This window comes from Rhodamnia argentea, chromosome 8 (assembly GCF_020921035.1).
Source record: "Rhodamnia argentea isolate NSW1041297 chromosome 8, ASM2092103v1, whole genome shotgun sequence".
Taxonomy (NCBI): domain Eukaryota; kingdom Viridiplantae; phylum Streptophyta; class Magnoliopsida; order Myrtales; family Myrtaceae; genus Rhodamnia; species Rhodamnia argentea.
The window spans coordinates 19,988,642-20,015,462 of NC_063157.1; the positions used below are offsets into that span (position 1 = coordinate 19,988,642).

The 26,821-nt window shown below is 40.5% G+C and overlaps 3 protein-coding genes and 1 long non-coding RNA gene across 6 annotated transcripts; all 4 read right to left on the bottom strand.

The window, feature by feature from the left end:
• Nucleotides 1-1,390: 1,390 nt before the first annotated feature.
• Nucleotides 1,391-24,891, bottom strand: LOC125316375. The gene is made up of 3 exons (XR_007199606.1): nucleotides 24,589-24,891; nucleotides 21,007-21,008; nucleotides 1,391-1,404 (listed from the first exon to the last, which is right to left on the bottom strand). It is a non-coding gene; the product is annotated as an uncharacterized LOC125316375 (long non-coding RNA).
• LOC115729196 lies at nucleotides 2,067-2,988 on the bottom strand. The gene is made up of 2 exons (XM_030659666.2): nucleotides 2,830-2,988; nucleotides 2,067-2,725 (listed from the first exon to the last, which is right to left on the bottom strand). Exons 1-2 carry the CDS (start codon nucleotides 2,845-2,847, stop codon nucleotides 2,276-2,278), a joined length of 468 nt encoding a protein of 155 aa, XP_030515526.1. The 5' UTR covers nucleotides 2,848-2,988; the 3' UTR covers nucleotides 2,067-2,275.
• On the bottom strand, nucleotides 13,883-14,669 carry LOC125316374. 2 transcript variants are annotated; one of them, XM_048284575.1, is made up of 3 exons: nucleotides 14,394-14,669; nucleotides 14,188-14,299; nucleotides 13,883-14,145 (listed from the first exon to the last, which is right to left on the bottom strand). In XM_048284575.1, exons 1-3 carry the CDS (start codon nucleotides 14,619-14,621, stop codon nucleotides 14,045-14,047), a joined length of 441 nt encoding a protein of 146 aa, XP_048140532.1. In that variant the 5' UTR covers nucleotides 14,622-14,669; the 3' UTR covers nucleotides 13,883-14,044. The 2 variants fall into 2 exon arrangements, with proteins under 2 accessions (XP_048140532.1, XP_048140531.1); XM_048284574.1 differs by having other exon boundaries at nucleotides 13,883-14,299.
• Nucleotides 22,257-23,459, bottom strand: LOC115729198 (mediator of RNA polymerase II transcription subunit 32-like). Of its 2 annotated transcripts, none has more exons than XM_030659670.2 (2): nucleotides 23,214-23,459; nucleotides 22,257-22,957 (listed from the first exon to the last, which is right to left on the bottom strand). In XM_030659670.2, the coding sequence occupies exon 2, from the start codon at nucleotides 22,924-22,926 to the stop codon at nucleotides 22,492-22,494; it is 435 nt and encodes a 144-aa protein (XP_030515530.1). In that variant the 5' UTR covers nucleotides 22,927-22,957; nucleotides 23,214-23,459; the 3' UTR covers nucleotides 22,257-22,491. The 2 variants fall into 2 exon arrangements, with proteins under 2 accessions (XP_030515530.1, XP_030515531.1); XM_030659671.2 differs by having other exon boundaries at nucleotides 22,269-22,952.
• Nucleotides 24,892-26,821: the final 1,930 nt, after the last annotated feature.

Here is a 26,821-nt window from a genome sequence, read left to right on the forward strand (position 1 = left end):
GACGTATCTTATCACATTTAGTACAACTTTGGAGGAACTTAAAGTCATTTTTCCAATTATTTTTTAACGACGGTGTCTTTGTTGAAAGCAAATAGCTTGGTTAATGCATATTTGGTGTAAAGCAACTTTGAAGTTAAAAGAAGAAAAAAGGGAGGGAGCAACTCAGCAACCAAAGACAAAGAGGGCAAGGATACTTCCCTTGCTTCGGTGGGCCGTTGGCCCGGCGAGCGTTGATCGGCAAACCCTCGTTGTAGCAGAGCTTAGGCAAGGCAAACAGAGCTCGGTGAGGCTTGACCATGAAGAGAACATGCAAGAACATGCGCAAAGCCCGACCATAGCTGCGGAGGTCGGTGAAGCTCAAGCAAGGCTCGTCGCTAGGGTCACGCAACCTTAGACAAGGACTTATTATAGGATCCCATTGACGTGTGTCCAATGGGAATTGAACCTACGAATTCGCCAATTAGGAGTCAACGTCGAGCTCATGTGACCTTAAACTTCCCCGATCTAGAATTTCGATGAGTAGGCTTCCCAAATCTGGCCCTTTGATTACTAGACTGGACTGTCGAGGTTGCGCAACCCTAGGTGAGGTGACGCCGAGGTCGCGTGACCTCAAGCGAGCTAAATTTGGTCTCCAGCATCCCGTGAGCCAAGTGGCAGGTCTGGACTTCGAAGTCATGTGAGCCAGGTGATGGGTAGATGAGGTTAGGCGACCCTAGTTGATGCGACGCCAGTGTCGCAGGGTCCTGACCGACCTCTCACCATCGTCTGTCTAGCTCCTCCACCTCAATGAAGTCCACATGTGCAGAGAGAAGATGAACAATTGTGAGGGCAAAACCGGTATATCAAATTATTAGTGGGGCAATATGATAAGAAAAAAAAAATCATTTATCACAAAACCCACCTTCTGAAAATGCTGAAAGCCTAAGGCAGGGCTTTCAATTTTGCCAATGCTGGTATTTCTCCAAAGCGGCCCAACAAATAATTTCCAAACACCTTAAATTTTCTTCCTTTGGGATTTTAAAGGCCCAAAGTCCCTTGACAAAGTTAAACCAAATACACATATATTTGAATTGTCTTTGAAGATAATTCTTGAATAAGAGCACATAGCGCATTAAGGAGTTTTTTTTTTTTTTAAAGCTCCTCTACGGATCAAATCTTTGTCGGTGAATCTCAAAGTGTTTGAAAATTAAAATATCATTTCACTGATGAATTTGTGGAGTCCGATAAAAAAATTAAAATTAAAAGAAATTTTTTACATAACATACTCGTAAATATTAATCGTAAAGCTTTTATATGACACACTTGTAATTTCCATCATAACTATATATGCCCTAAACTCTTGCTATACATTAAGGCTGATACTGATAATGAAAATTGCCTAGTGCAGCACCGAGATATTTTTTCCTTTCTAAATTTAGAAGGGTTTTTCCTGTAAAAATTCTCTCGCCTCTTTTTCTACTTTTTCTCTTCAAAGATTCACGTTCATAACAATCTCATCCTCGATTAACGGCTCGACCCATAAGGATAGATTCCCATGATAGGTTTCGGTGCCTTTAGTGAGGTGCTCTTTACACAAGAAGGCTCCAGGGAGGACGCTGATGATCAGAGCTTGAGACCCACAAGGGAAGAGAAAGAAGAGATCAGGCACCCACGGCGTACTGCGGTCAGTGCAAAGCTGCACAGTAGAGCTTAATGCTGTGCAGCTTAAGATACTTATTGGGGAGTCGACTGAAATGCTGACCGGTGGAGAAATCTTGGAGGTTCGTCTGCTGTATTACGGCAGAGAAAATCTTGGTGGTAGGTCTGTGTAATCTGACATTGCTCGTCTCCATCAAGAATATGAACTACTGCAGCCTCAGAACATCAGAACATCCTGAAGAATGAAGCAGTTCTTTGCCATGAAGTCTAAATCTGACGGGATTGCGCTCCTACAAAAGCACTTTGGATCCTTATTCTAATCGCACTTCTTTTGCTTAGATGTTCTCACAAGATTCGATTACAGAAATTTACAAGACAAAGCATTTTATTCTTGTCAATGCACAGCAACACAACTTCACTTCAACATTAAACCACTGGCAAAAGAGGAAATATGTACAGAACTGGTCGATCAGCATGACTATGGACGTTCTATTTAAAATGCCTTAAATCCGTACCACATGTATGGAATTACACATACCATAGTATATGTCGTGCTACTGTTGCGTCATTCTGATATATACGTAGCACGACCACCGCCTCCGACCAGCTCGATCCTCAAACCCCTACTGATTTAAGACTAGACATGAGGAGCCCTTCGAACTCCACCGGAGAAGTCCTTATTGGAGTCCGGCGATGAGTTGGGGCTGACGGTGGAATCGCCGGCATCAAACTCCTGAAGGTGCGCGATCTTCCGGAACAGAGACCTGGTCATGAACCTCTCCGCCTCCTCCACCACCACCTCTGGCTCCACCACCTCCGGCAGCGTCTCCCTCCTCGACTTCCTCACCCGCACCGTCGGGGAGTCCTTCAGTTCCCCCATCGCCGTGTAGAGCCCCAACGAGGTGGAGACGGCGATCATCCCTAGGGCCACGCAGACCGGCACGAAGTCCCCCTTCTTCATCCGCTTCTTCACTTGGTCAAGCTCGCTCTTGTTGATTGGCACCGCGTGAGCTCGCATTTTCGGCGTTGTCGAGGTGGTGAAGCCGGCAGTCTGATTCAAGCGGCTGGAGAGCGATTGCAACAAGTTCTGGGCAAACAAAAGGAGAACAGTGAGCAGAATCAATCCAGTACAAAGGCTACCTTGGATCGAAATCAGCCATGATGAGAACGATTCCTGAACACAAAGCGCACCTTGGATCGAGAAACCATGATGAAACCGAGAACTGTTTCGCAGTCGCAGGGAGATCAAGAACCAAGAATCATCGTTTTATCTAAGCGAAGAGAGGCATCTGGAGCCAGTACAGCTAAAGAATCTAGAAGACGCTTGAACGAAGCGATGCTTTATCCAACCACGAATTTTCTTGATTTTTCTTGCTTTGTTGAAAACATAAAAGAATGTCCAGTGAGCTCCCGACATTTTTTCATGGAAAATCTTACAGTGAAAATGACTGCTTTCTAGGATGATCTGAAGATGACTGCACTGAGCCAGAGGTGCCATTCCAGGGGGGTGGGCTCCAAGTGCTGTGACGTGGCTTCTTATCTTCTTCCTCGTGCATGATCAAGATCACAACCTCCTCCATAAACACGGTCACGATCACATAGAGACACCAGTCAAACAACCTACCATGTGTGCTAAAACATGTTCAGAACCGTTTAACCTAATGAGATTTATAAGAAATTCTCTATGAGGCCCACTATTTTGGAATAGTTTTGCCATGATTTATGAGACATAGAGAAGCCGAACGCTGATAAAGAAACGCCACCACTTCATTTTCTCTCTCGTGTTACCGGATGTCATGACTTGAGAATAAAATTCTTAGATTAATAGATTGTTAGGTTAATTATTCGACTAATCTAATTCGGACCCTCTCAAGTCCGAATAAATCGCAACTTTGGTTCAAATTATTAATGTTTAAATGATTTTCAATTCAAAGCCGCTGCTAATTACTTTTTTGGTAGGTTGATTAGGAACCTAAATAAAGCATGGGGAGAATACTTTATTTCTACGAACTAGAGATTAATGTGTTTGGAGACTTGATTAGGTTAATTTTTTAATTAACGCCCTTTTGGTACCACAAATTTCATGAAAAATGTTTTGCGTTCGGCAACTTAAATTGGTTTAACTTGAGGTTCAAATGGAGCAATTATTTTGGATTTTCTCTTGTTTAATGTATGCAATGTATGATTGCAATTATGTTGTGAATGACATGAAAATTATACTCAATGACATGAAGATGTACATTGCGAATATGCGAATCAAGACATGCAAAATATATAAAATTATCCTATATGCAAAAATTAACTAATCAATTAAAAAATCTAAAATGACATGATATTAGTGCAACTATAATGTAACATGCAAAACAATATGTTCTAATTACATGCATGACATGACAAGTACTATATTCTTATTAAACGATATGGCAAGTGACATAACATGCAAATTATGACTGGACATGCAAAACAACTCATAAATGCAAGACACATATGAATAACATGGCATAATGACGGGCAAATATGACATGACAAAAATGACATGCAAATATAATAACATGGCAAATAAAATGGCATGCAAATAAAATGACGTGGGATTGATGACATAGCAAAAATGATGACATGATTAGATGCATGCAACAAACTATGTGACACATCAAAGTATGCATTCTAACCTATATGATATGCAGCATGCATTTTTTTTTTTGTACTTTCTATATGTTTTTGGAATTTAAAGTGATATAAGAAGATGATGCAATTGATTCAAATATTTATTATTAAATTTCACATAATCCATGAGATAGGGTTCCTCTCTCAAAAATTTAATTAAACGAGGGTTATAAGAAACCGTATCTTATTAATTTTTTTTGGAAATTTTGAATTTATGGAAACAAATCAAGATATATGGACCACAGATTTCAGAATTTTCAAACCTAGGAAAGTAATCAACAAGATATGCCATCCAATATATTCTTTGATTTTGAAAATATTCCTAATCCAAATTGGCAATGAAGTGGTCAAATTTGTACAGTCCTGAGGTATCAAAATGATATACTCTACTCCATACTACACGCAAACTAACGGTCAAGCCGAAGTCTCCAACAAAATTATAGTGAATCTTATTAAGAGACACTTGGAGGAAAATCTCCGAGAGTGGGATACTGCATTGTCAACAGTGTTGTGGAAGGACAAGCACCAGTATGAGCTTGTTTATGTTAACGTATGGACAAGAAGTTGTAACACCACTAGAAATAACCGTTCAATCGCTTCAAGTGCAATTGCAAAGTGATATTCTACCCGAGGAGTATAATGAGTTGATGGACAAGAATCTATACGAGCAACGGCTTTAAATCATGTTATTGCGAAAAAAAAAAGAGAGTTGCTAAGGCATACAATAAGCATGTTAAGGTACAGCCTTGCAATGTTGGTGATTTAATATGAAAAACTATATTATAGATAAACACTAAGAATGAAACGTTCGGTAAATGATCCCAACTTTGGATGGAACTTACCAAGTAACTGACGTTATTAGTGAGAACGTGTACCGATAGAGGGACATTGAAGGAAGTGAATTTCCTCGGTCTATCAATAGAAAATACCTTAAACCGTTTTATCCTACTATGTGGGAAATGAGAGAACGAGAGGAGTAAACACAAACATACAAAAGTCCTTGTCTTTCATCTGTTCATTTACCGGGCCGTACAACACATTTACTGGGGCGGGCAGTTGTAGCTAAATTGTGCCCTGATGGCCAGTACAAAGAATTCAACTGGCTCTCTAGGACAATTATGCTTTGCCTGCACCGAACACTCTGGGAATCAAGATCTGCGGATGTGAGACAGAGGCGATCGCAATCCTCCTTGAGATTGATCGCATTGGTCTCATGGTGCTTTGCAGTAAACTCCAGATTCTCGATCAAAGATTTCCCGGGGGCAATATCCACCGTTGGGTCTTCTAGCCTCTCCTTCAACCAGTCACATCGAAATGACATAATGGTGTTGCTCGGGTTGTGGTCGAAGTAGGCCCTGGTCAGGGCCAAGTACTGCACAAGTTCTTTCCTCTCCCGAGCCAGCAACGAGAGTTGCTCTTGGCAGAATCAATGGCCTTCTTGTGGTTGTCATCCATAAAGCTGGTCGACTCTAGGCGCTCGACCCGATCTTGGTAATGGGCTTTTGCGATGCGAGCCGAAGTGATCATTTGGTGACTGTGTCGGTAGGCCTTCAAGAAATTGATTAAGAAGGTTGGGAATATCCGGTACTCTCTCTCCAGTTTTGTGCTCTCTATAGGAGCAATATCCGCATCCTTCAACAGTGAGAAGATCTCCGCCTCTATTTTGGATAGTGCGCAATGGATTTGGATCCCCTGCCATAGAGGGTTAATGGCAGGGGTGACATAGAATAAAATCCAGCCGTCCGTTTGAATCCGAAGGCTGAGATTCGTCCACGTCATCTGAAGAGGGGAGCTCAAATTTGAGCGCGCGAAACCAGCATTTCTAAATAAAAAATTTAAAAATCTAATTTCCTCTCTCCTAAAATCTTACAGATCGACGCCGGCATCCTATCTCGTTCCCTTTTACCTCTCTCAAACTTCCTCCATCCTCCTCCTTTTGCTCCGGTGGCGCTTCTCTTCGACGCCGGCGTCCGCGGAACTCTCAAATTTCCTCCATCGTCCTCCTCCTTTTGCGCCGGTGGCGCTCCTCTTCGACCCCAGCATCCGCGGAACCGCCGTCGACTTTCCCGACACCAAATCCGGGGGCGCGTCGGTGGCTTCGAAGCCGAGCACATATCCATCTCTCTAAAAAAGATTACGACTCCGTGCGCATCGGTGGCTTCGAACCCGTGCACATATCCATCTCTCTCTCCGCCGATTACAACTCCGTGTGGATCTCCTCGATTACGGGTTGGTGCTCGATCGATCTCCTCTTCTTTTCTTCGGATTTCGTTTCTATGATTCGGCATTCTTGAGAAGTTTTTAGGATTTTTTGGTTTAACTCATGTTGGTGAGTATGGGACTTTGCTCTGCATCTAAATGTCCGCCGAACTCAAGGGTGGATTTTTGAGGATTGGCGCGGATGAGCTGTAGAAGCACCCGATTGGTGTGACCTTTGTTGTTTTCCTTGGTGAAGAACAAAGAGGAGGAAAAAAATTATCTCGTCTTGTTTTGAGTCTTTAGTTGAATTATCGGAGCCCTGTTTTTTTTAGAGCCCTTTTATCATCGTTCTTATGAGGCGATTTTCGTTGTTGTGCTTATTTTGATTCATTCGTAAAGAAGTAAAAAAAAAAGATACTTCTATGGCGGTGTATTATAAATTTAAGAGTGCAAGAGATTTCGATTCAATTCCTATGGATGATCCATTTATATCGGTTGGTGTTTTGAAAGAAAAATTTATCGACCGTAGCTCATTGCCTTTTGCCACATCGAAATCGCATAATCCCTCGCCATCACCTTCAGCTCCAGCAAGTTACGGTTGATGACCTTCTCATGGATGGCCAAGTATGGCTGAAAGAAGTAGTCTGTAGATGTACTTGTGTGCCCTGGAAATTTCAAACATGATTGAAGGGGGGCAAAAAGATCATGAACTCGAAAAGAAGTTCTCAAATTCTGCGTTGGATGAGACATGAAGTAGACATAAATCCTCGGTGCATACCTTTGTCCGGGGATGCCATAAATAGACGAAGAGCTCTATGGAGAAGCTGAATCATAGAAACCAAATGCTAAATCGCCGGCTTAGAAACCAAATGCAGTGTATTTGAAATGTCTTTTAAGGCAATGTATTTTTGGATGTTCAATATACATGTGAGTTATTCACTTGGAATTGTAGGTCTACATCATCATTGTAGGCCATGTCCTCATAGTTTTCTTGTTTTTTCCCGATGCAATACTCTCTGCTATTGGTGGGTTAAAAGTTGGGGTGATTGCAATTGGGCCAGGTAATATAATGTTTAGTGATTAGTATTTGTTACTTATATGCTCCTCTTAAAACAAATTTTCTTTTGGTGAAAAGAAGACGTTTCATCTTTTTCTTTGTTTTGTTTTTATGTTAGTTTGTTTGAGAGAAGCATTTTAAGAATCCTCTCAGTAGTTGTTCGTTAAAATGTAAAAAATGTAAAAAATTATAACACCCTACCTCGGACAATGTCTTGGTAGAATGTACCTTAGGGGTAGGCCTTCATTTCTTTTGATATATATATAAATGACAATTGTAAAGGGAAGTTTAGCATGATAATGAATAATATATTTTTTTCCCCTTTATAAGCATTACAACCTTTTCCTGAGATTAGATCAGCATACCTATAGTAGTGATGCTTTTAATGAGAAATGATGCTTTTCTCAAACGACTTATTGGTTGGAATTTGTCTCTTGTGCTTTTCTCTCTCATTCTAGCAGCTTTGATAAATTAACTTCTAATGATAAGTGACGTTTTTCTTAGTTTGAAGATAAACTACCTTCATACACCGGCATTGAAAGACTCCCTCTCAAATGGATATGGAGGGAGTAGTAACTACCATGCTTAGTACTAGCAGCGAAATTATCCCTCAAATGGAGACTCCCTCTCAAATGGATGATGATGGCACAAGATAAGTAATGTCTTCATGAAAGTATGTTAGTTTTTCTTCTGTTTTATTGTTTGTTATTCAAGTTTATTGTCTAATGACGTCACTTTGTCCACTATGTTTTTGTGTGATTTTATCGGTAGTAATGACTGAACTCCACAAATGGGTATGGAATTTATTGATGTAGATGAGGCATGGGAGTTTTGGAAGATCTATGCATTAAAAATTGGTTTTGGTGTACGTAGGAGAGTTACTAACAAAGGGAAGGATGGTTCCATAACTTCTACACGTTTTTGTTGTGCAAAAGAGGGACATCGACAAAAAGATAAACGGCTGGAATTAGTAAAAAAGCCTAGGCCCGAAACGAGGATGGACTGTCATGCCCGAATGGGAATCAAATTAGTTCGAGAGAGCGGTAAATATTTTGTGTATGATTTTGAGCCAATGCATTCCCATCTACTCCACTTTGCAGAGTGTACTCACTTGATACGATCACATAGGCAAATAAGCGACGTCCAAGCTCAGCAAATTGTGTTGGCTAACAATGCAAGCCTCACACAGAGACAATGACATGACTTGTCTAGTGTACGGTCTGGGGGAAGAGAAAACGTAGGTTACACGAGGGTTGATGTGAAAAGCTATCTTCACACTAAATGAGGGAGAGACATGGAGTTTGGGGACGCAGGATGTTTGTTAAAGTATTTCGAAAAACGACAAATCTTAGACACATCTTTCTTTTATGCTGTTCGACTTGATAGTAATGAGCAAATAACAAACATATTTTGGGCGGATTCTAGAATGGTTATTGATTATGCCCTTTTTGGTGATGTTGTGACCTTTGACACAACATTTTCCACCAACAAAGAGTATAGGCCACTCGGTGTATTTATTGGATTCAATCACCATAGAGAGCTTGTGATTTTTGGGGCTGCACTTTTATATGATGAAACCGCAGATTCATTCAAATGGCTTTTCAAGACATTCTTGGGGGCACACAAATATAGGAGGCCTGCAACAATTTTTACTGATCAAGATGCAGCAATGTCGAAGGCATTAGAAGAGGTGATTCCCGAGACAAGACATAGATTGTGTACATAGCATCTAATGCAAAATGCTATGAAAAATGTTGGTCACTTAATGAGGAATGGATCTAATTTTTTGACTGATTTAAAGAAGCTTGTCTATGAATATGTAGAAGTGAAAAAATTTGAGGAGGCTTGGGATTCATTACTTTCAACATATGAAGCTACTGATAATTCTTGGCTTCAAAATCTGTATAGGTTGAAAGAGAAGTGGGCTAGATGTCATATGAAATCTACAGTGACTTTAGGGATACGTAGTACACAATTGAGTGAGAGTTTGAATGGAGATTTGAAGGATTATCTTGCGTGTAATGTAAATCTAAATGGATTTTTCAAGAGATTTGATAAGGTTGTGAGTGATAAGCGGTACAAAGAGTTATAGGCTGAGTTTAATGCTAGAGAGAAATTGCCCACAATTTTGTGTCGGACATCACCTATGTTGCAGCAAGCAAGCAAGGTCTATACACCTTCAATGTTTGAAAATTTTCAGACATAATGGATGAAAACTTTATCCCTGGTTATCAAGGAACGTAATGAGATGGGTATCTTGCGGGAATATGTTGTTGGTTCATTTGGTACAAATGATCCAGAGTATAAGGTCACGGGCGGCCCAAGCAATGAAGTGGTAACTTGTGCTTGTAATCATTTTGAGACCGTTGGGATATTATGTTGCCATGCGTTGAAGGTGCTTGATAACTTGGACATAAAGTTAATTCCTAGTGCTTACCTTTTGAAGAGATGGACACGTGAAGCAAGAGATGGAATACTCGAGAAGCATGGTTTAGATACTCGGGTATAAATTATCGTTATATTCTTTTGTACTCAATTTAGTATTCTAATTTATTGGTAACTTCTAATAAAATTCTATATATTTGTTTAGGGGAATGGTGACATGGATGTTCTTGATAGATATAGAGAGGTGTGTCCCGAGTTTGTGAAGATAGCAGTCAAGGGCTCACAAACTATTCGGAGATATGAATTTATCAAGAAGATGATCTTGATCATTAACAAATCTCTCGATGAAATGCCACTTGGAGGTGAATCTCAGAGAAATCTCGCAAGCTTAAGTGAAGATATGAGTCTTGTTGCAAAATATACGGGCCTCAAGAAGAAAGATGGACGCAAAGGAGGAAAGCGACATAAGAGCTGTCTAGAGAAAAATAAAAGAAAAAGAAAGAAGCAAGGAGACGCACCTCAAGCTTCTTCGCAAGCTTCTTGTGCACCTCAAGTTCTTGGAAGTTACAATAACTCTCCGGGTTTTTATAGTAATCTACTTAGTACGTTTGAGGCACCACGAGACTTCAATATGCCTTCCATGATAACATCGCTTGGTAACGGGTAATGCACTATTCTATTTGCAATAAGTTATGTTCATCTTATTATGTTCATTTTATCATGCATGCTAATTTCTGATTTGTTATGTCTATTTGCGAAAGTTTTGGATTTGTTGTATGCATTAATGGTTTTCACTTTGTAAGGGGCAGATTTTTTCATATTTATTAACACTCGGGACATTTCATTGTGCATGTTTAGGCTTACGAGCCTGGTTATGCAACCCCACCAGCTCCCCTCGAACTTAGAACATACGGCCCCATCTGAAGTTCATCTATTTCAAAAAGATGCTACGATTTCGGGTATTGTTGTTTGTCTCAGAGAGTTCATCTACTTCATAGATTCTAAGGAATGTTTGATGTCATATTATCATACCCCGCTAGAGAGGTTTCTTCCTAAAGTTTTGAGGGAAACGAAATTAAAAAATCTTCATCGGTTCAAAGTAACTTGGCTATTCTTGCATAATGTTTTATTGGAGAAGGTGGCTGTAGCGGTACTATTGGCATTGGCTTGCAAATAAATTGTTAATGCTTGAAAACGAAGTTTTCTATGTTGCTAGGTGATTTGAGGGCTAGTGCTGTTACATTCCTTCCTTGGATGTCTTATACCTTTTATTTGCAAATCTCCAGGAGAATTTTTCAAAGGCAGATACATCTTTACAAGTTGGGTTATTTTTTCCTTAAGAATCATAAGGGACATGCTATTTCTTGTTTAGGTTTGGTGGTTGGAAGATGCTGAAATTTGTAAGAATGGGTATCTCTGTGACTGCAGAACTATTCAATTAATGTGAGCGAAAGGCTTCTTTCTCTTCATTGTCTTTGTTGATCATTATTTGGGTTATTAACATAATGTTTGTTGTTACTTGATATCACTCAATCTGGTGCTTGCTGGAAAATGATTTAAAAAACAGATACTCTTTCAAAAATCTTTTTACAAAAATGTGATTTTCTTTTCCATATTAGTAGAAGGTGGGAAGTATGTTCATCATGTTGCTTCTCCGATTATGTAGGTGATGAAATTTGGAAATGATAATCAAATAAATTTTATTGCTTCGGAGGATCGTGGATCATTTGCTGCAGCTTTGGTTGAAGCATAGATCGAGCTTTTCAACTCTTTGATTGATGGATGTAGAGAAGCTGTCAAAATGGGAAACGTTGATCCGAAGCTTGGTTTTGTGGTAGTCTTCCCCCAACCACATCCTTCCCTCCTGTTGATCCGAAGCTTTTCAACTCTTCTAATGTTTTAAGTTGTGTATTGTTACTTCCTAATGTTTCATGCTTGACAAAATACTCGATGTTTTATTGTTAGTCAATGTTTTTTTAATGGGGGACCCGGTTGCGTTTTTTGTTTTCCATTCACTACCATTTGATCCCTTATTCTTTTTTTGTTTTTGTTTCTCTTCTGCTTTTGTTGCTCATATGTTTCTTGTGTTTTGGATTTAAAGATGACTTTTTGTTCCGACTTTGTGCGAACCCATGTGGTTTATATAAGGGTTAATACCATGAAAAACCCTAAACCGGTACACCTATGACAAATTTACCCCAAACTATTTTTTTGACCAAGAAAAACCCCAAACTGGTACATATGTGACAAATTTACCCCAAACTATTTTTTTTACCACCAAAAACCCTAAACTGGTATATTTGTGACAAATTTACCCTAAACTAATTATTTTGACCACGAAATACCCTAAACCGGTACACATGTGACAAATTCACCCCCCATTAAATCGGCACTTTGTTTTGGCTTTTGGTCCGCTACGGTATGGGAGGACACAACCCTTGATGCTCCACCCATCCGTGCGCTATGGATGGTGTCATCGTACAAGAAGAGACTACTGAAGGAAGGAGGTTCACGATTTGACATAAATAGGTAAGCCTTAGGGGTAGCCAGAGGCGAAGATCCTGACCAAGGAGACCATGGGGATAACCTGGTAACAATGATACGGAAAGCAAGTCTTCGATCTTACAAAGAAAGACGATGGCTCGAAGATCTCGTCTCTAATGCTTTTGCCTTCCACGAGACCGTACCTGTCGGATCCGAAGATCGCCTATCTCAAATTGATAAACCTGTAACAAATAGAGGGTTAAAACCCCATATTGGTATACCCATCAACTATCACATGTCACTAAATCAACAATTTGATAGTTAAATCTAATGAAAATTAACGGAGGGTAAATTTGTCACATGTGTACTAGTTTAGGGTAAATTTGTCACGGGTGTACCGGTTTGGGGTTTTTTGTGGTCAAAAAAATAATTTGGGGTAAATTTGTCACAAGTGTACCAGTTTGGGGTTTTCCATGGTATTAACCCTTTATATAATTTGTATCTGACCTCGGTTTTTCATTCATGTTTCGCACTTTTCTAATGCGAAGCCCTTTTTTTCGTAGAATGGAAAACCTTTTTTTTTTTCATAAAAGAAAAGAAAAAAAAATAGAAAGGGGGACATGAAAAAGAAAAGTAAAAAAAAAAGGTAACCCGCTTTGTGCGAACTCATGTGGTTTATATAATTTGTATCTGACCTCGGTTTTTCATTCATGTTTCGCACTTTTCTAATGTGAAGCCCTTTTTAGTGTAGAATGGGAAACTTTTTTTTTTCATAAAAGAAAAGTAAAAAAAAAAATGGAAACGGGAACATGAAAAAGAAAAGTAAAAAAAAAAGGTAATCCGCTTTGTGCAAACTCGCGTCGTTTATATAATTTGTGTCTGACCTCGGTTTTCATTCATGTTTCGCACTTTTCTAATGCGAAGCCCTTTTTTTCGTAGAATCGAAAACCTTTTTTTTTTCATAAAAGAAAAGAAAAAAAAATGGAAAGGGGGACATGAAAAGAAAAGAAAAAAAAAATGGAAAGGGGGACATGAAAAAGAAAAGTAAAAAAAAAAGGTAATCCGCTTTGTGCAAACTTGCGTCGTTTATATAATTTGTATCTGACCTCGGTTTTCATTCATGTTTCGCACTTTTCTAATGCGAAGCCCTTTTTTTCGTAGAATCGAAAACCTTTTTTTTTTCACAAAAGAAAAGTAAAAAAAAAATAGAATGGGGGACATGAAAAAGAAAAACACGTCTGCGACTTAGAGGGAAAAACTTCAACAAGGGTAGGTTGTATTAAGAAAAAAAAAACACTAAGTCATTCTTTGCCCTGCAAAAAAAACACAAACAATTCCCAGCGACAAAAACATGAAAACCTATCCGCCACATTACCAGTCATTCTTCTTTATGAGCGTATAAGCCGTATGCAAAGAATCTTTAACAGAGAGAGGACCAAATATAAAAGGTAGTCACATTTACTTAGTAACATTCATTAAGAAGCTCTAAATCTCCAGAAACAAGGTAGCATGTACTTTTGAGTGATTACAAAGGCATAAATGCAAATACTAACATCTTTTTCACGTCCTATAAGTTCAAGCTACATCTTCCACAAAACAATAATGCAAGAAGCATTTCTAATCGATGTTAACATTCCTGAAGCCACTAATCATATCTCGGAAGTTGTCATTCACCTCCCTTGCATTCAGTAGCTCCCGTATAGTCAATTGAAGCGAACCTTGAGTATGTTCCAATTCTTGTATAGTCAATCGATGCGAACATTGGCTATGTTCCAGCTCCCTTCGAGTTTGTTCCAGCTCAAATCGGGTTTGTTCCAACTCCATTTCCGGATCTCTAATTATACGGCTACAACCACTGGGACAATCATCGTCTTGATTAGACATAACAAGAAACCATATAATTGTTATATCCCTAAACCATTGGAAAATTAAAGTGTCTTATTACAAAAGTAAGGAACTAACATACCTGCTTCACATGTTTATTATTGGGAGGAAATCGTGTAGGTAAATGAATTGTCGTTGGCAACTCCTTCATATTGAAAAATTTCAAGTACGTCTGTTTTGCGGCTTCCCAATTGTTATATCCTTTGTAATTAGCCTTACTAAAACCACTTACTTGAACTTCAGTTTGAGGCCAATTATTGTATATGCCAATATTACGGCCATTGAAAACAACATAGTATTCCTTCGGCATTTCAACATACCTAAAATAGCATAGAGAAGTGACATACAACACCAAGGGGCATTAGCATTCAATTTACAAAGCATTCTTGTGAACATCAAAGTAATCACCTTGATGACAAACCTAAAAAATTATCCACCGAACAAAATCAAGTGAGATTAGCAAGTTCGTTGAACCATTTGAGAGGTTACGGAACCAATAAAATGCGACAACCAATAGATGAAGCAACAAATTTTCTAATGATTGGCAATCAACCAAGCTTTGAACTTATAAATCGAGCATCCGCATTCCTAAAAGTATCAAAGTGCAACGGAGAGAATATATATGGATAAGGCCCTCCTCCATCATCAACTCCATTCCACACGTGTTTATATACGAGTATGTGAAGGTGATCTCGAATTCAAAAAACAACTCCTTGCAGGGAATAAAATATGCATGATGGAAAAGAAACATCAATGGAATGGAGTTGATGGTGGTATTGCTTCCCGAGGTTTGCACTTAAATTGCTTGCTAAGATAAGCATGAATGTTTCAAAAGCTTCTCCCTGGAGCTCTTTTACGCTCAAATATCAAATTAGGTGATATTGACTCGTGGAGAAAGTACCCTCCTCCTCCCTCGGCCCAGCCTTAACTAATCATCGAGTCGGCCTCTAAAAGCTTCTCCGGAGAGCTCAATTTCCCCTCAAATGTCAAATTAGGTGATGTTAATCATGGAGAATGTACCCTACTCCTCCTCCCTCAACACCCCCCCAAAGAAAAAAACAAAAAAAAAAGATCACAACATGCAAATCACTTGCTAGCACTCACTACACAAACACTACCACGGTTCATTTGACAAAAAGACTCGGGATCGGCGGGTATTGCTACCTCAGGCCAAAACCCAGGCCCTAACGCTATGAATACCTCACTCACAATCATTTCGGCCTCGACAAGTTCAGCATAAACATCACCAATATTAGACTCAAAAGGCCACACAAACAGCTCCCCACTAGATAGCTCTCTCCAAACTTGATAGCCTTAATTGTTAAAAAATTTTAATTGATTCATGAAGCAAGAAACCCACCTTCATTAGTTTGAGCATTAGTTACCACAAGGTCGAAATCACCTTGCCCGCCCAAGTGCTTTGGTTCGAAAAATTTTTCTTTCAAAATACCAACTAATATAAATGGACCGTCCATAGGAATTGAATCGAAATCTCTTGCACTCTTAAATTTATAATACACCGCCATAGAAGTACCTTTTTTTTTTCCTTCTTTCTGAATGAATCAAAATAAGCACAAGAACGAAAATCGCCTCGTAAGAACGATGATAAAAGGCCTCTAAAAAAACAGGGCCCGATAATTCAACTAAAGATTTCAAACGGTGCTGATTCTAACAACACTCAATAATTTTTTTCCTCCTCTCTGTTCTTCACCAAGGAAAACAACAAAGACCGCACCAATCGGGTGCTTCTACAACTCATCCGCGCCAATCCTCGAAAATCCAGCCTCGACTTCGGCGGACATTTAGATGCAGAGCAAAGCAAAGGCCAGACTCACCAACATGAGCTAAACCGAAAAACCCTAAAAACTTCTCAAGAATGCCAAATCATAGAAACTAAATCTGAAGAAAAGAAGAGTCGATCGAGCACCAACTTGTAATCGAGGAGATCCACACGGAGTCGTAATCTTTTTTAGAGAGATGGATATGTGCTCGGCTTCGAAGCCACCGATGCGCCCCTGGATTTGGTGTCGGGAAAGTCGACGGCGGTTCCGCGGATGCGGGCGTCGAAGAGGAGCGCCACCGGCGCAAAAGGAGGAGGACGATGGAGGAAATTTGAGAGTTCCGCGGACCTGAGCGTCGAAGAGAAGCGTCACTGGAGCAAAAGGAGGAGGATGGAGGAAGTTTGAGAGAGGTAAAAGGGAACGAGAGAGGATGCTGGCGTCGATATGTAAGATTTTAGGAGAGAGGAAATTAGATTTTTTAATTTATTATTTAGAAATGCTGGTTTCGTGCGCTCAAATTTGAGCTCCCCTCTTCGGATGACGTGAACGAATCTCAACCTTCGAATTCAAACGGACGGCCGGATTTTATTCTATGTCACCCCTGCCATTAACCCTCTATGACAGGGGATCCAAATCCGTGGGCAATATAAGCGTAACCTCGGCTAAGGAGGTTACTTTCTCCCAGTAGGCCAAGGCTTCTGCCGAGAAAATATGGATGAGGGTAGGAGGACAAATGACTGAGGAGTTGAAACTAAGGATGTGAAAGTGCTGATTGCTTTGCGCCTAGTTTCGATTTTTATAGCAAGTTACAGATAAGGGAAACGTCACAATGATGATCCATGAAAAGTTGAGTTGATTGATACGATGTGTCGTGGGTAAAACCGCCGGCTTTTTGAATTACCGAGAAAAACGCCATCATGGCAGGACACGCGGGAGAGATCCAAGCGGCGCGAGCTGAATCGTTTCAAATTCCGTGCTATGTGGCATACATCATTTTGGCATGTACTTCACATGGAGACAGGTAGGTGCACAGTATTGAATAGGATGCCACTAGGCCATAGCGACTCTTTGTATTACAGGGAGCGAAAGGTCACCACTAGGCACACACGTAGCCGAACTCACGCGTGAATAAGATGTTGGTACCAGCCCTTTCGCCCACTTTGAGGCGACGCCGTATGATTGATTTATACTAAGAACTACCGAGAATCGCTTGGAAGGTTTGAACTTTGAAGTATAGTTTATATGTTCAGTGATAAGAGTTGAATGAAATGGAATAAACATAAACTTAGTCCATTAATTACAGGAAATCGAATTGCTGCTCCAAGATTAAAACAAAGGTCTTAAACCTAGACTCTAGACATGAGTTTACATCAAAGTAAAGAGATTGCTGTGCAACTTCCCTACGGGTAACGGGCAAAGACTCCCCACAGTCCCGGGTAAGGTCTTGTACAATATTTTGCTGCTGGCGAATTAACTCAATGTCTAGATTAACTGTGGCTTCGGCAAGTTCAATTTGTCTTTGAGCTTCAGGCATGAGGAGAGTGAGAAATTGACATCCCTGAGAAGGGCAGCGTGTCTTTATTGGTCAACACGTAGTTGATTGAATCTTGATCCCAAAACTATAGTTGCATCCCTTTTTGCTGCTATACTGACTTGGTTGTTCCTGAACCATAAGAGATTGTGAGCAAAGGAAAGGGAAAAGTCCCTAAACGCGAGCTAGAAAGCACGACAAGGGATAGTGCCGGTTAGCAGGTTCATAGTTTCAAGTAGGAATTTGAACTGACCGAAAACATTTGATTGGGACGCTATGCATGAAAGCCCCAGAGACAACATGCTCATCAGTTTCCTTCAATTGTCTAAATGGGTAGGAACCGCGGGTGAAGTTTGCTCATCGTCGGGATTGGAGGAAGGTCTGGATTGGTCGGGGTGAGGTTAAACGCCCCAGTCGTATCAAGCTTAATCGGAGAGAGCGCCTTGACCTGCTGCTGGATGTCGGTTGTGTTTGGGTCACGAATTGCTTGCTGTATGGAACAAGTGCAAGTGAATATAGCGAGCTTTGAGCCTCAAAGAATAAGACAAAATGGATAACACATACCTTGGCCAGATATCAGGTTACAGGTAAAGTTTCCTTGGAATCCCGGTTTGTCAGAAAAGGAGGAGTTGGCTGCCACCCTTTGCATTATCATGTCCGCATGTTAAGGGAGTAATGCCATGCCATAAGAGCCCCACCATTAGGCGAAAGCCAAAGTGTTGTCAGGATGGACAGCATGGCCAAAAGTGCACGCATCGGTTGACAAAGAACTCTTCAATCTCTCGCTAGCAGCGAAAAACTTCACGAGTGTAATGGTATCGAACTGCTGGGAAAGGAAAGGCAAGAGAGACAATACAAGGCATTAGTATGCCCTGCATTAATCGAACTGCTTTGTGCAATGTTAGGGGTGTTACACTTCAAATCCAGGTTGAAAGTGTTCCTAGTTTGGGAAATCGAGGCAAAGGTCAGCTGTACCGAGAATGCAGTCCCAGAAACCGTCGTCGGTCGAGATGTCGTGATGATCAGGGTGAAAATGATTTGAAAATATTGGACAGAAATCACGATACACCATGATCACAGTGAGCAGGTGCCGAAGAAAATGACAAAATGAACTTGTTCCTTCAGGCACTTGAAGTTTGCGACAGCAGAAAATTAACGACCATACCGAATGAAGGCGGGGATCCTGCACGAATGTTTTGCCACTGAATTGGAATGTTACTGACCCGTTCAAAAAGAATCAGGAAATAAAGTTGGATCCAACCTTGGAGTATCCAAAGTTGACCTAGAAAAGGATCCGGGTGCTCAGCTACTAAAGAAGTTTGGAAATTAGTGATGCCACTGTAAAGGGCAGCTAGCATTGTTTGGCTAAGGGCAAAGTTGATGCCGAATGAGAGATGATAATGGCTGAATTCCAGAGAAATGTACGAAAATGGGTGGCAAAATACATACTGAAAGAGCCAGTAAAGAAGAAAGATGATATGCTTCTCGTTGGTGACTTCCCCTATGGTTTGAGCAAATAGGTCAAGGAAACGATCGGGCTCAAAATCCTCAAGAGGAAGTTCACTGAGAAATGGAGGGATAGTACCGCCAGTCATTCGGACCTCTTCATCCGGGGGAAGACCAGGGAGAAAGTACAGGTCTAAAAGGGTCATCAATATAGTCCCGACAGGGATGAAAAAGCAATGAATGGATGGTGGCCAAAATGCACACAGACTAGCGATCATGTTGCAGTCAACGTGACTTTAGCGATAGCAGAGCACAAGTGCTCGAGAAATACTTGACCTCCACCGTAGTTGCTCCTTTTGGGGTTCCCATCACTGATACCAGTGGTAGAACCTTCCGTCAAAAATGGGGAAGTGAGCAAGGCGCATGTCGTCAGGAGACCATTGACGGTCTATTAGGATACCCCCTTGGCTGGGAAGTCGTTCTTCCATTGGCCGAGGAAAACACTCATCAAAACAAGATGGGGGTGGAAGAATTTTGAAATATGGCCCTAGGACAGCCTTGTCTAATTCCTCGTCAAGGTAGTCACTAACAGCGAGGAGCAAGGATCGAAGAGGAGTGAGGGTAGTGAACTTTCCAGTGTAGGCACCGGAGCGATATTATCTTGAGCTGGAAGATCTAGAACGAGGAGCCATGAAGATGGTGATAGCTAAAGGCAAGAAATGAGGTTGCAGTGAGAAACAATCGCTTTAAATAGATGCGAGAAGAGCATCCGTCTGGAAATAAATGGGGTGGGTACATCTCGTGCCGCGAGGACTGCCATATGTCGAATGTTTGAAAGGCGTGACGTGATCTTGCCGCCTAGGTTTAAGCTCACTGTCTCGTAAGTTCAGATACTCAGAGAAATCCCTTGTTAGTCGGGGATTTGCTTCAGTTAAATCGTGGGATATCTTTATGAAAAGAATGTGCGTGGATAAAAAGTCATCTCATTCATGGGGTAACCACAGTACAAGGCTAGAAGGTAGATGAAAAATTCTTCTATGAATTGCCTAGCCATTTTGAAATATCCCTCGCGCTCGGCAAGGTCCCCCAAAACATTTCCTCCAGAGGGGTTGATGCCGAGCATATTGGGTAGTATAGTCCCTTGAAGCTTGGAAAGCTTCCTTCAGCTTTTCTTCTTCGACCTTGACCGCCGACTTCATATCTGTCATACGTAGCCGATGAAGCTTGCCCCGATGCTGAGCTTCTGCGAGTTGAATTTCAATGGATTGAATTTCTCCCTGGATGCCGTGGTCTTCAATATGAAGAGCTTCATACAGCTCGAAATGTTGACGGAGCTTCTCCTGTTGATGGTCCAAGAGTTCGACTCGGTAGGCAGCCATCCTGCCGGTTTCGGTCAGATGCTTCAGACAATCATGGCTGGACTTATACTTATCCATCCCAGTCGTTAGTTGCACCATGAAATCAGTACAAAAAGCGGTGAACTCAGGAGTTCTGGTAAAAGAAGGGTCACTGATATTGATAGTTGCGACCAGCTCCAGAAGCCTATGCTCCATTTCGAAGTTGGCAATAATGGAAGCGAAACCACCGCTAGTGAGGGAGAGAACTTGCCAGTAAGTTTTCACCAAGTCAATTGTCGGGTCCTCAACTTGGAGGACAGAACCGATCCCCCAAGGGAAACGGTTCCTCGGGGAATTATAGAAGCCTCCTGCCGCCTTGAATATTTCTCCAAACTTAAAAGGAGATATCAGTGTCAGATAACCCAATATACCACATTTGTTTTGGGGTAATCCAATTGAAAGATTCTCTCATGGCTAATCATAACATCTGCTGGAGAAATGTTGCCAAATCTATGACAATATATTGGCTACAGAGAGTAATAGTTCCCCTCTTTGTTATGCAGCATAACAACTACTCTCAAAACTTAAAACTAGCCACACAACTTAATTAAAGTAGAGTTGTCTTAGTTTGAAGCACTCAAAACCAATTACCAAAGGAAGATAGAGAAACACCCTCCTAAGTATTTGTGAATGTAACAAACATTAAGGGATTTCGTGGAAACATCTAGGCGTTAGGACATGGTAGATTATAAGGACGCTACTTGGAATGCAAATGGGTGATGTCCAAATATACTCAATGGCTTGTGCAGTGCCCTGCATGCCTAATGCTTGTTTCTCACCAGACCTCGTAGTTGACGGTAATGGACCGAGAGGTTCATAAACTTGAATGGATGCACCCTTTGCTAGAAAAGAGTACATCCACCAAAGATTGGAAGCATATCTAGAAGCACAAAAGAACAAAATATAGCAAGGCAGAGTGCCAGAGTGGAGACAAATCCAGTTTTCCAAATACCAAGAACAGTAAATGACATTTGTTAAACTGAAGCATGGCAAGCAAAATAAATGGTTCACTGTAGTCAACCAATTGTCACAAAGTGACACCAAAATCCAAGAAAGAGTACGATGTCACTCCACCGAACAATTGATCTGACACAGAAAATTGAGAAAATTAATGTCAAACTAGCAAAGGACCAAGAAATTAACCTATCGAAGGCCCCAATTTAATAAGAAGCAATTCCCTTAGATCTGATATCTAACTTCCTTCTCACTGCTTTTACTAGCACCAATTACCACCTGTACCTGAACTGCAGCTAAAGTTAACAGCCATTGGCTACGAAGTCTTCTTCGTGAGAGAATGTTCCATGTCGATTCATAAATATTGATAAAAGTTTCACTGGCAGATGGTGTAAATACGATGATGCACACGATGAGATCATGAGGCAACCCAACGACCCCTGCCCCGATCACCCAAATCATCTATTGGTTGTGCTTCCCAGGTATCCCATCCAGGCAATAACAATGAACTCTGGCACCAAGCTGCAGATCAGTAGAATATTGACAGCAGAAGCAAGTTAAGAATTTATCAGTCTTTTAGCAGAAAACGCAACTACTACTTGCATTCCGGCTGTGCCAACTACCAACACGACCTTTCAATTGCAAGGAATAGGCAATTGAAAACTAAGTCACATCTGGAAAAAAAAAAAAAAACAAAAACAAAAAGAAGTGCTTGGGACAGATAGTTTACAGCCGCGCATCTTACAATAAGAAAAGTAAGAAAAACATACATCCATTTCAAAGGCATCAAATTGCAGAACGAGAGAAATGTCCCTTCAGATGGAGAAGCTAAGTGTACTAAAAATTTACAAAAAACAGAAAAAAAAAAAAAAAAAAGGCTCCACGCGGCACGAAAGTATGACGGACATAGATGCATCTTTGTTGAAGACCAGGGAGCGAAAATATATAGACACGGCACCAAACAGGCCTTTGACCTCAAACTACAACAACGGTTTACAATCTGTTAATCCTAAATAAGATGTGAATCAACCTGCTCAACTCTATCAGGAAAAGTATCAAACAAGGAGTTACCTACTGAGCTGCATCTTCGGAGAATCGAGCATCGAAAGGTGTGGAATGCGTATGTGCCGCTCCGCCGGCGGTGCCAGTACCATTTTGGAGCTCGAAGACAAGCCACCGCACCGCTTTACTCATCTGCTCCAACCTAACTGCACTTATGGGGGGCAGGCCGGGTGCTGCAGCCTGCCCAGGCTTTCCCGCTGAAGGGCCGCTTGCCTCATCCACCAGGCACTCCGAACCGATCCTCTGCTTAACCGACTCCACAAACTCTTCTGCCTGATCGCACGCCACCCGGAACAATTCCCAGTGCTGCTTGAAGTTCTCCAGGGTAGCATCGATGGCAGCTATTTTCCGGGCCCCGGACGCTTCCCTGGCCTCGAGAACACTCGCCGCAGCTGCGACGAACTCCTGGTACGCATTGCTCAAGGAATCTACGATGTTGTCCATCGTGACAGAGCGCCTAATCCCCTACTCTGCTCTGCATTTACAATTCCCTCGTGAATTACAGAGTTCGCAACCGTACAAGCAGGGTCCAATTTCAGAGGGAACGAAACAAACGCATTCAACCGAAAGACGTACTCAATCAACTAATTGAGAAGTGCATTCAATTAGACTACAGGGACAATGAAAATGATTTGAAAGAATCATCAAGTCCAACTACTTGTCAGCACTGAAAGACTCCAACCAAACAAATCATGACCCACCTTCGCAGATTACAGGGACAATGAATTTACCTATCTCCGTAGACCTTGATGGTGTTGGAGGTGCCGGCGAAGATCACCGCCGGTGGCGGGCGGTGGGCGCAGTGGTCAGGGCTCCAAATCGGGGGATGCAAGTTCGCCTGAAATCGCTGTCTCCCCTCTTTCCCGACGTGGGTTTTCGTTCTTGTCAATGGATTCTTGAGGGATAGGGCTTGAGTTGGAGAAGAAGATTGTCATGCGAGCTTCATGGCTAAGGTTGTTGGGCTAACATGTCTTCGATTCCTCAAAACTCAAAAGATAGACCGGACACCTTCCTCCACTTTTCATGATTCCATTCCTCGTTTCATGGAAAAAAAAATCGACATCAAATAATTAATGATTTGGATATTATAATTAGGGAATATTAATTTTAATGCACCATTCAACTCTAATTCTAATAATGTTATTCCGGTACGCCTATATTAACTGAATTTAGATGTAAATTGAATTTATCAATAAATTATCGCTCAATTTAATTCCCACAACATTTGTTCTTACATCCAAATAGGGCCGACAATTCGTATTCACATGTCGTAATCAGATTTTGTAATTTTGTCTAAGTGATCACTGAAAAACACTATGTATTTTCATTAATTAATACTATGAAAATTATATATCTTAAGTTCATGTCAAACATTGCCAGCCCTACAACCAAACACAATAATTTATATTCCACTCACATGATTCACCAAACAAAGCATAAAAGCATCTAAAAAGAAGGGAAGAATACCCAATCCATTCGCATACAATTTGTTCGCTCAACTTCTATGTGTCATTATCATAAGGACGACCGTTGCTCGTTGGGTGCCCGTCTACCCTCACCCCAAAGAAAACTATTTGAGCGAAACGGAACGAAGAATTTAAAAAAGGGAACATTAATGGAGAGAGATTACCACAAGAAATTAAAATAATGAAAATCTAACTAGGTTGGTAGGGGCCTGAAATTTAATGCATGAATTGTGTGACTTGTCCCATCATCTATATTTCCCTTTCTGTTGTTCTTTCAAGCTTCTTATTTGCAACTGGGATGGGAGGAAATCCACCGATTGTTCTGGATTGGCAGTAGTGGATTGTTTGTCCTTGTTAAGTACACAGGCCGAGGCGTTGTAGAGCTACGTAATTCACTGGACACGGCATCTGTAACGGCGCTGTTTCTAAGTAGAACGGATAACCAGTTCTGATGTTGGATTGTTCTCAAACATAATGGTTACATGTGGAAAGATTAGCTAGCAGAAATACTCTTTCTCTTCGTGCTTTCCTATGTTATCAGCAGACCAGAGTGCATCTGATGTTCTCGAGGATACTGAGCAGAATGGGACGATATCTAATTTAACATGTTGGTTAATCGCTCATGGCACAATAGTTCGACCACGTGACGAGGTAGAAAACATTCGAAAAGAGGTGCGCTAGCAAGCTTGCATAAAACTTTTGAAAAGATATGTGGACTACTGTTGGTTGACGCCGCACTTTGCCATCTATATGATGAAGACATCCAGTTAGTTGTTGTCCTCCAATCCTCAGCAAGACCACGTACTCGGATCAAATCGTCTACAGGATCGGTACAGATACAGTGAGATTCCACGGTCTTGGGCTGAGATTGGGAATCCTTGTGCTTTCTGATCAGTTAATGATTTGGAATATCATTGGCTGCCTGGTACTGCTTCATTAGGGTCGTAGGTGAAATGGCGGAACGAGAGTTAGATCACAATGCTATCAGATATATGCCCTAAAATAACTATGTAATAGTTACATATTAGGGATTTTTATTGTATTTTCAATTTCTTATTTAATTAATGGCAAAGATTTATTTATTCATTTGTCCAATTATTTAAATATATGAATAAATTCCATAAGATCGGTTGTGACTGGACTATTCTTGAGTTGTTGAGAATACGTGTGACGGGTTCACGCCTAGAGCGAATATTTAAACTGTTATCGGCCGATGGATCGGTGAATGGATATCAATGATCCTGTTGAGATCGATGTGTTCTTAACTTCACCATTAAGTATTTGATACTTAAGGGAATGATGAGTCACAAGTCATTGGGTATTGCGATGCCCGAGTTAGAATACAAGTGCTTGTACTAGAAAAGTTCACTGAATGTGACATGCTTTGAATGGTTAGCAACATGGAAGCTTTTAGCATGGTTAATATCTAATCGTTCATGCTTTGGTTTTATGTAGACAATCCTTAAACTTAAGATACAGTGTTGACTTGTGTGTTGGATGGCTATGGTTCACAAGGGCGCATATTGGCGGTTCGTCGATCCGTCTCTGTACTTGATGGTCATAGTTCATGCACATACGAAGCACACGTGTGTACAAAATGGAATCTGTCTCCTTGTTACTATCCTATGTGATCTAACAATGACAATGCATTGAAATCCTCGATCGAGCTTGTAATTGAGATTGAAATATTTATGTCTCATATAAATGCATATCGAATTAGATTTGTACATATGATCGAATTGGTGGCTTGACGAATATTTCATGGTCTTTATTCGATTGGGATATAGTAAGATAGATGGATTGAATTACACCGTAGCCAAAGGCGACATGTTGATTATGTTCTTATAGCTTTCACACTATCCGGGTAGCCATGACATATTGCTAGATGTCACTCATGGCTTGTAGGATTTTGAGATTGATCAAGATAATCAATTCTCTTAGATGTTCTAATGTGTTAGTACACGTCTTGTGTACTTATCGCCAGCTCGGACTCTCCCAAGTCCATACCAAATTGCAACTTAAGGTTCAATTGATTAACATGCAATGTATTTTAATTTTGGAGCCGCCACTAATCATTTATAGTAGGTCGATTAGAAACCTAAATAAAATAGCGGAAGAACTATTTTATTCCTACGAACCAGAGATTAAGAGTTCGGGGACTTGATTACGTCAGATTACTCTAACGCCCTTTCGGTACCATTTTATTTCATGAAAAATCATTTAAGAAGGCAACATTAATTGATTTTTACCTAAGTCACTAACAAAGGTTATCATGCGGGTGCACAATCAATTAATGAACATCCAGAAGTCAATATAATCAAGAGAGCATGCGCCACAAAATTATTGTTTTCACTTTTTGATTTTTTTTATATGAATGCATGAAAAACTATACTATATGCAATGCAATGTTATGAATTAAATGCAAGACTAAACTAGATGAGATACAAAAGATGACATGCACATGAAAATTAACTTCGTGATATATGAATTAATTGAAGTTCTACACATGCAACTTTAAACTAATGTATAAATATATGCTCATAGTTTAATTAAATTGATTACGTGATGTTGGAATCAATTAAATTAACCTAAGAATACAATTTTACATGCAATGCAAACTAACATGCAACCTATATGACATGGTATGAGATGGCATAGCAAAGATGAATGACGTGGCGTGTATGACGTGGCATGGATGACATGGCAAGATGACGTGGCAAAGATGAATTATTTATTTTCGGATGGATTTATTTCCTAAAATAGAACTATGCCAAAATAATTTTTATCTTGCATATTTTAGAGTTTATATTGACCTAAACCCTAATATATTGAAGATATATTATTTTAAACATAAGACTCTATTTAAACATGTA

Coding starts and splice junctions, on each gene's coding strand:
- LOC115729198 (XM_030659670.2), bottom strand. CDS start 22,926: ATGGACAACATCGTAGATTCCTTGAGCAATGCGTACCAGGAGTTCGTC.
- LOC125316374 (XM_048284574.1), bottom strand. CDS start 14,621: ATGCCGAAGGAATACTATGTTGTTTTCAATGGCCGTAATATTGGCATA. Junction 14,300..14,393: donor ATAATAAACATGTGAAGCAG/GTATGTTAGTTC, acceptor ATGTCTAATCAA/GACGATGATTGTCCCAGTGG.